General features: G+C 37.4%; 2 protein-coding genes across 7 annotated transcripts in view; one reads left to right on the top strand and one right to left on the bottom strand.

Annotated features, from left to right (window-relative positions):
* Positions 1 to 3,417, bottom strand: part of LOC125714871 (uncharacterized) — a 32,044-nt gene extending 28,627 nt beyond the window's left edge. For 2 of the 5 annotated variants that reach the window (XM_048985912.1, XM_048985913.1), the window contains exon 1: positions 2,454 to 2,688. The gene's annotated coding sequence lies outside the window, so the exon portion shown is untranslated. Of the gene's footprint in view, positions 1 to 2,453; positions 2,696 to 3,379 lie in introns of those variants that run through there. The other 3 variants (XM_048985910.1, XM_048985909.1, XM_048985911.1) reach the window with 3 other exon arrangements.
* Positions 2,959 to 6,833, top strand: LOC125714873 (uncharacterized). Of its 2 annotated transcripts, XM_048985915.1 has the most exons (3): positions 2,959 to 3,076; positions 4,060 to 4,128; positions 4,379 to 6,833. In XM_048985915.1, exon 3 carries the CDS (start codon positions 5,218 to 5,220, stop codon positions 6,241 to 6,243), a length of 1,026 nt encoding a protein of 341 aa, XP_048841872.1. In that variant the 5' UTR covers positions 2,959 to 3,076; positions 4,060 to 4,128; positions 4,379 to 5,217; the 3' UTR covers positions 6,244 to 6,833. The 2 variants fall into 2 exon arrangements, with proteins under 2 accessions (XP_048841872.1, XP_048841873.1); XM_048985916.1 differs by lacking the exon at positions 2,959 to 3,076 and having other exon boundaries at positions 3,377 to 4,128.
* The last annotated feature ends 1,985 nt before the right edge of the window (positions 6,834 to 8,818 follow it).

Raw genomic sequence — 8,818 nt, 5'->3', positions numbered from 1 at the left:
TCAAAACTTTATTCTTAAGAAGGGTTTGTGAAATTGGCCACTGACATTTCAACAAGTACCCATCTGAAAAAATGTGCTTTGTTTTCAGATAATCGCCATGTTAATAAAGTCCTGTGTGCAGGGTTATGCTAATCCACTAACTGCTATTAGCAAAGCTAACTTTTCCGTTAGCAGGTAAGCATTTCCGCCTACTTTGAAAATTAGCTTCCACTAAATTTAGTTCCACTAACTGTAAACATGCTAACGTTCTTTCACAGGTAAAGTGAATAGTTTACTGGTCAAAAATGTTTGTAAATCCCATTCCTTTGTAGTTTGGACGCTAGTTGACATTCCAGGCTTCAGTTGCCTAGGTATCCTTCTTGTATATTTTCCACCCCAAATGAAACAAACAGCAGCTGGCTAATTCTACAACAGCAAGAAGAAAATATATCACTAGTCTATGCATATAGACAGAGCTTGTTACGATCCGGGTTGTGCGGGTAAAACGCACGGGCAGGCAAGCAGGCGGAATACGGGGATAACGGGGATTTATTCAAAAGACAGGACAGAACAGCTAGTACGGACATCTACTAACATCAATGACAGACGAAGGACTCAGGCAAGACATGGACTCAAATAGACAGGATAGATCAAAATAACAAGACAGCTGCGTACGATCGGGGAAGCACACTTGGATAATCAGGGGGGCGTGGCACACACGAGGATCGTACGACCCGGGCATGACAGAGCTAGACTAAAAATATATTTTTATTTTACAAGACAGAATAAAAAATATATTTAATACTTATCCAACTTGGGTAATATTGGCTTACTTTCCAGTATTCTTCCAGTGACATGAAGTTGCCATTTGGATAACGAATCCACCTATTTTCCACAACATGGAACTGAGTAAATTATCGAGTAAATGATTTCTGAAATATCATCGAATGCTCCGATGGTTTGTTAACTGCTGCAGTCAAATATCCTGTTAAAGTTGTCACATTTTATTTCTTGCTCCATGTTCTGATGTGCTTGTGTCCAATTTTGGGAACGTTGTTTCCTTGTGGTAAACTTTTGAAGAACTCACTGTTGGCATCATCTGTCGCTCAACAATATCCTGTGTTCCCATTTGTAGTCGCCTCAATCATGTTGTCTCAAAATTGAAATTAGTATAAATCAGTATCTGTCCACTTTGTGTCAGCAGTAGGCATTTAGTTTGCTGCTGCTACAAGTAGCCAGATTTCATTGACATTCCACGGTTGTTGGTCACCACATTATTCATAGTCTCTTTTTGTGTGTATACCCAAGTGGGAAGCAATGTGATTGGTTGTTGTTGCCATGATGGTCATGCAACATGCAAATTTTAATGCAACACCTACATGTGAGTCCCAGGTCAGTGTAATATAGATAAGTCAGTATGGAATAGTATGTGGAATATAAAACTACGTAACACTTATATAACCCTTAGTATAACACTAAAAGATGTAACCTGCAGAAGATAATGTAACTCGTAGAGAAGGTAACCTTAAAACCTGTAAGAAAATGCAGGCCAGTGTACCCCAAGTAGCTCTGTAGCTTATCACTACATGCTAAAGGATTCTTTCCTCGTTGCCTTGCAAGGGAGAACATAGCATGTGATGTGGATGAAGTCCTGTGGCCTGACCCAGCACAGAGGCGTAATGCTGAGGCAGAATAAATTATCTGAATATGCTGTGAAAATATATAATTTTTTTATATAATACTTTTTTTTTTGCTGCAGTTCTTTTTTGTTTATATGTGAGCTTTTTTGTTTACATGTGAGTACAAGAATGAATGAATAAATAAATAAATATTATTTTCCCGCTATCCCACAGTGTTTTGTATTTATTTATGTAATGTGTAATCGTTGCTACGTTATGTTTGCACATTGGCTGGTTTTGTGTGGTTTCTGACAGTAGTGCTTGATTTTGAATAAAGTTAAAATAGTTTTGGGTCAAATGTTTGGTTTTGCAAGACAAGTCGAAGGTTTTGCGAGTATAGCTTGAATTTTAGAGTTTGTGTTTTGAGACAAAGAGATGAGATTTTAGGAAATGTGTTTTAGCGATTCACAAAAAAAACTGTAAATACATCTGAAGGGAAATTACCCCGTCTGATGGGTTGATATGCAAAAGGAAAAAATAAAAAGAAACATCCCTCCATCCATTTTCCAAAGCGCTTATTCTACTGGGTCGCGGGATAAAAAGAAACAAAGCTAGGTTATTAAAAAAAGAAAAGAAAAAAACTATCAGCACTTTAGATCAGTCGAGCTGCGGGAGAGATGGGTTAGGTTATATTCATAGAGATGCTACGATAATGACCAGATACGTTACCATAGCGCGTGACTTCGCATATCTATTGTGATGATACTGATACATACTAATTAAAACAGACAGGAAACATAAAGCACGTATGTAGAAAGCAGCCAACGACGAATAAGCAGGCAGATGGTTACTTACTGTTTGTCGTGTAGCGACGATCAGTTATGTACAATTCTATCCGAGTTAAAAACCAGTAAATCTGTGTCAAGGTGATGGGTGCAGGGGAGAAACAGAAAGTGTACTGAAACCGAAACCGATAAAAAGGTCTACGTATTGAAGCCCGTTTCCGCCACAAAAAGAAAAAAAATAAGTCATAATAACGAGAAATTTTCTCATTATTACGACTTAGTATCTCATAATAACGAGAAACTTTCTCATTTTTACGACTTAGTATCTCATAATAACGAGAAACTTTCTCATTATTACGACTTAGTATCTCATAATAACGAGAAACTTTCTCATTTTTACGACTTAGTTTCTCGCTATTATGAGATACTTTCTCATTATTATGACTTAGTTTCTCGTTATTATGAGATACTAAGTCGCAATAATGAGAACGGTTCTCGTTATTATGAGAAACTTTTTTTTTTGCAACGAGAATTTTTTTTTTCTAACGATTTTTTTTTTTTTTTACAACGAGAATTTTTTTTTTTTCATAACTTCGATTTAAATGACCTGAGGCTTTTTCCGTTTCCGGAGTAAGCTCCAAATCTTCGACTACGTTTATGGCGGGCATGGTATTTTGCGCATCATTATCTAAGGTAAGTGCAGTTGTGTTATTCGTAATTTCATGGTGGCAAGTTTATGGTTCTCAGTTTAGATTTTCGGGTAGGCTGCTTAACGTGATATAGCTAATAGGGAGAGAGTTTCCCAAAGTCGTTGTGACCAAAGAGCAACCTAAAGTGTCTGCGAGAACACATACTACAGTTGTTTTTAATGCTATGGCGTTTTTTGGAAAATTCACTGCAATTTATTATTGTGCATTCTTAATAAACTAGATCTAGCATAAGTGCCAGTCCACGTGATCAGATTTTAGAATCATAAATAAAATAATTTAAACTTACAAATTGTGCTGAATACAGTTCTTCGTGATTTAAGACCAAAAGTGAATACAGCATAGAGTTAACTGCAAATGTTATTTACTGCGGTTAGACAAAGTGTGACGCCCGCTCCGTCCGCTCCTCGTGTGTGCCACGCCCCCTAATTACCCACGTGTGATTTCCTGATCGTGCCCAGTCGTGTCTTGTTTCCTGCTGCCTTGTTTCATGTATTTAAGTTCCTGCTTTGTACTAACCCCTGTCTGTCATTGATGTTTGTTCGCGTGAGATCCCCGTTGTTGAAAAAACCCCCAGTTTTTCCCGTATCCCGCTTGCCTGCCTGCTCCTTCCGCACGATCGCCGCTCTGCTCGCGATCGCTGCCTTGTCTCCCGTGACACAAAGCTAGTTAGATTAGTGTATTAGGTTTGCATGTCTGGCTACTTGTATGTCAAGCAAAGTGTGATCTATTTACCAAGCGTAATGTTTCATATTTGGTGGGAGGTCGAATATGTAAAAACTTCTTAAAATTTCATTTTCATGCATTGTTTTTTATTGGTTAAATTAGGGGATTTTAACAAGAGGTTCTTCGAATGTATGCTTTTGAAATTTGATCTGTTCTAAACACCTCTGTGCTATGTTATCGGTGTGATTTTACTGCACCACCAGGCAATGATCCTAAGAAATTGTAACATGCATATGTCCACAGAAATGGGTGACTTGATACAGTTTTTAAGACAAAGAAATGTTCCAGAAGAAACAATTGGAACAGGAAAAGGTAAGATTTAACTAAACCTAAATTACAGTAATATTTAGCGTCAAAATGAGTGGTAGTCGTAGGCATACACACACACTGTACTTGGTTTCTAAATCTGTGACAGTACTTAAATACTTTGTTGCATTAAAATTGGCTTTCATTTATGTATGTTTAAACAGACTTGCAATATCAATAATGGGAAAGAACAAAATGTCTGTAATACTGTGCATATTTAAATAGATGATTGTATTGCACTATTTGTTTTCTTTAGATTGATGTCAGTGTCATTCTACTGATGACAGATGAGCAACTGAAGACATACTTGCCATCTTATGGAGATCGTCTGGCCGTGCTTGGATTTTGTAGGCGGCAGGAAGATTGTCCCCAAACTCGCAAATCAAAGCTTTTTGATCGCCTAAAATCCAAATTATCCAAAAAACAAAGAACTGAGGAATATGGAAAAGGCTCAACTCAAAAATTGGTCACAAAAAATGCGGAGAAAAGTGTAAGGAAGATAGAATTGGGGTGGATGCATTATGATGATGAAGAAAAGGTTTTAAAACAAGTGAGAACAAGAAAAGGTGGGGGCACACGGAAAATTGATGTCTCAAAGGATTCAAGCGAAGCAGATTTGATAAAAGAAGCGACATGTCTCTTTTTTCTAAATGGAAAGAATGTGAAAGGGAACACCACAGAATTTGAGTTTGACTTGAAAGACTATCAGGAAATGTCAGTGGATGAAAGTGCAACAGTGGGGAAATTGTACGAAGACACTAAATTGCCACTTCTTAGGTTCTACTTGGCAACGAAAACAAAAAATAGTACACAAAATCAGGGGAATGCAAATGTAGAATTTTCTGAAGAAAATTTTTCAGGATTTTGAGAGTTCCACCCCTTATTATAGAACAGTCATCTCATACATCCCAAAATGCAGATGTACCAGATGTTATCTACATTGGGAATGAGAGAGACACTTCCAGCACCCAAAGCATATCTTTTCTTCACTCCACAGAGGTAGTGAGCACTGAACCATTTACTTTGGATCTTTTGGAAGACAGTAACGTAGTTACATTCGTCACAGATAATCATAGAGGCATTACTGAGCAAAGCATGGATGACACACTGCCTATGTCTCCTGAAAGTCAGAAAACACCAAGAATTCTAGTTGTTCACCGTGGAAATGTACTTCTTGAACTTATTTCACATTTTTCTGATGAAAGTATTCTAAGCAAAAATGTGAAAATCCAGCTTGTACTGCCAGATGGACATTTTGAGATGGGACATGATGATGGAGGAGTAGTAAGGGACTGTCTTTCTGAATTCTGGCATGACTTTTACGACCAGTGCACCATGGGTAGTTCTTTGAAATTGCCTTTTCTTCGTCACGATTTTGGCCAAGCACAGTGGGAAAGTGTTGGCCGTATAATAGCTTTTGGATGGCGGAAGGAAAAGTATCTTCCTGTCAGACTAGCTCCAGTGATTTTGGAACAAGCAGCCTCTGGGTATATCAAGAGTGATTTAATTGAAAATTTCCTCAAGTTTGTTCCAGAAGGAGACCAAGCAGTTTTCGAATCTTGGCGATCAGACTTTGACAGTGTTGACAAGGATGAATTACTTGAGATTTTGGATAATTACCTGTGTAGGAAAGGGCCAACAGCCAACAATTTTGGAGATATCCTTCAAGAGCTAGCACACAAAAAGCTGCTCCAAGAACCTGCATATGTCATTGATCAGTGGGCAACCACACTTTCAACTGCTGGGCTAGAAATTGAGCAGATTTTAACAACTTACGAGTATCTGCTTCCGACAAGCAGAAAAGTTGTGAAGTCCCTTTCCTTCCCAGAGGCACTGAACACCCAGGAGAAGGACATTCAGAGGTATGTAACTACATATGTGAGGGAGTCTGACCCGCAACGACTGTCGCTGTTTCTCAGATTTTGCACAGGATCTGATTTATTTCTTGGTAAAATCATTAGCATTATCTTTACGCAAATAAAAGGCTTTCAGCGGAGACTTATAGCGCATACTTGTGGCTGTGTGTTGGAATTGTCACTCCACTATGACAGTTATCCAGATTTCAGATCAGAGATCAACAAAGTTCTGGAATCAAATGTATGGGTAATGGACATTGTTTAAAAAGTTTGTGGTACTGAAAGTCCACTGTGACTTACGCAAATGTGTACCATGCATGTCTTAAAATGCACAATGTAGTGTTTGTTAACTTTGTTCCATGTAAAGTTTGATTATATCAGTTACACCATGGACACACAATTGTGCACATTTTGTATTGAAACATTTTACCTACACTGAGTGACTTTGTAGCCCTGAACCTTTATCTTTTGTTTGAATTAGACTTATTTGTTTAAAGTGTCAACACCCAACAAAAAGGAGGAAAAGTTTAAAAATCCAAAAGAAAAGGGTAAATGCTAGTGTTAATTCAGATTAATGCAAGTGTTCAGATGTTTTAGACATTTTATGCTTAGGTGTCTTTTGAATTCAAGAAGTTTAATTTGAATGTTCAGATGTTTTAGACATTTTATTCTGAGATTTTTTATATATATAATTATCGTTATAAGAAACTTATATGTTTTGGTGCTGTGCACTTTATTTTCACTCTATACAGTTTATTTCTGTTAATGTATTGGATATTGCACAGGAATACATTAAAACAAAGTAATTTAAGACAAAAAATGGACTAATAAACAGTGTTTGGACTAATAAATAATACAATGTGAATTTAAATTTAGAATGAGTCTGTTTTGTACTTTTACAAATTCTCATTGAAATCAGTATGAATATAAATGCATATATTCCATGTGATAATTTCAATTGACATTTTTAGCATCAGTACATCACTCAACATTTAGTTCACTAATAATTAGCTCTAAGTCTAATGTACATGTCCACCATTTCATAGACATCATCTGACACAGACAGATTATACTCTGACATTAGTTCAACACAAACATGAAATACATCTTCATCACAAGGATAATCTTTAAACAAACAGTCTTCAAGACACAAGTCAGCCAGCTCAGGGTTCACATTCTGCAAGAAATCTGTAGCTCCATATAAATGAGGTACTGTATACATCAGTAAGGGACGTCCGTTAGGGGACCTCGAGTTGTGAACTGGTCTTATTCTGTGATTGTTCCATGCAGACGCAATTTCATCCAGTTCCTCCTGAAGACAGAAGAAATAATAGGCTATTTACACCTCAAGGTGGTGCAATCTGGTTACGTATAAAAACAAGTACTGTTGTGGTAATGCATACGTGAACTGTAATGTATAAATGTACAGGTTAAGAACAGTCATGAAAAACATGGAAAAGTCATGGAATTGGAAAATAAAATTTGCTCTGGCGTTTATTTCGTGGTGTCGCAATACACCGCTGAAATATCGGTCGTGAACGAACCGCCTCAGCTCTATTAAGTGAACGATGGGAGAAAGCTGCCGACAGTGAGACGTTTTTAATATTAGTTGCTCCATACGCCGACTGTGACTTGTATAAATGACGTTCGCGCGTGATATCATAATCAGGGTATGAAATAACTTATTGCACATGGTCATGAGAATATATTGGGCCGAAAGAGAGACACTGTGCCGCAAAATTTTCATTGGGCTGAAAAAATCTTTGCATATCTGCGATATAACTGTTCTCCGTTCCATGGTCCAGCCTGACTCTTGTAGGGCATCCTTCGTATTCAGAAACAGCTGTTATATAATATCCCGCAATAACGCGTGGATCATTGTTTTGTAAGATTCGAGCCAGATTATTTTCCGGGAAAACCCGTCGATACATCCACTTATGGCAATGCCGTACGGTTTTAACTTATCATATCCATCGATGTGCCATACGTAATTGGGATCACGGCTATTGTACACTCTCCGACGCAGTCGATTATTTGCCCTTAGATCCACTCCCTGACCGTCTAGTAATCGTAATATCATGCGAACTGTCTCTCTGTCAGTAATAATCCCATGTAACCAACATTTCTGATGCATCCATCTATAGCCGTGCGACTGACCCGATGTTTGTAGCTGTTGTTGAATGAATGCTGCCACATCAGCCTCGTCAGTTTTGTTCTTTCTTCTCCAAAGCTGACGTCTGTACAGAATTCGCTCGAGGGTTCGATTGCTAATTTGAACTCCATGTAACTCTTTCAGCAACGTTAGTATTTCTTTATTTGTGAAGCCCCGTTTAAAGTACTGCTGGACATGCTTAGCAAACATAACTCCGCTAACTCTAGCCACAGTCACCTCAACTTGTTGTACACATTCATAAGGTTCTCCCGAGAAACTGTCATAATAATGAGAAAGTATCTCATAATAACGAGAAACTAAGTCGTAATAATGAGAAAGTTTCTCGTTTTTATGAGATACAAAGTTGTAATAATGAGAACGTTTCTCGTTATTATGAGATACTAAGTCGTAAAAATGAGAAAGTTTCTCGTTATTAAGAGATACTAAGTCGTAAAAATGAGAAAGTTTCTCGTTATTATGAGATACTAAGTCGTAAAAATGAGAAAGTTTCTCGTTATTATGAGATACTAAGTCGTACTAATGAGAAAGTATCTCATAATAACGAGAAACTAAGTCGTAAAAATGAGAAAGTTTCTCGTTATTATGAGATACTAAGTCATAATAATGAGAAAGTTTCTCGTTATTATGACTTATTTTTTTTCTTTTTGTGGCAGAAACGGGCTTCCAT

Source organism: Brienomyrus brachyistius, chromosome 19, assembly GCF_023856365.1.
Source record: "Brienomyrus brachyistius isolate T26 chromosome 19, BBRACH_0.4, whole genome shotgun sequence".
In the NCBI taxonomy this organism is placed as follows: Eukaryota; Metazoa; Chordata; class Actinopteri; order Osteoglossiformes; family Mormyridae; genus Brienomyrus; species Brienomyrus brachyistius.
Note: the sequence above shows the minus strand (reverse complement) of the source record. Positions and strands in the feature narration are given on the sequence as shown.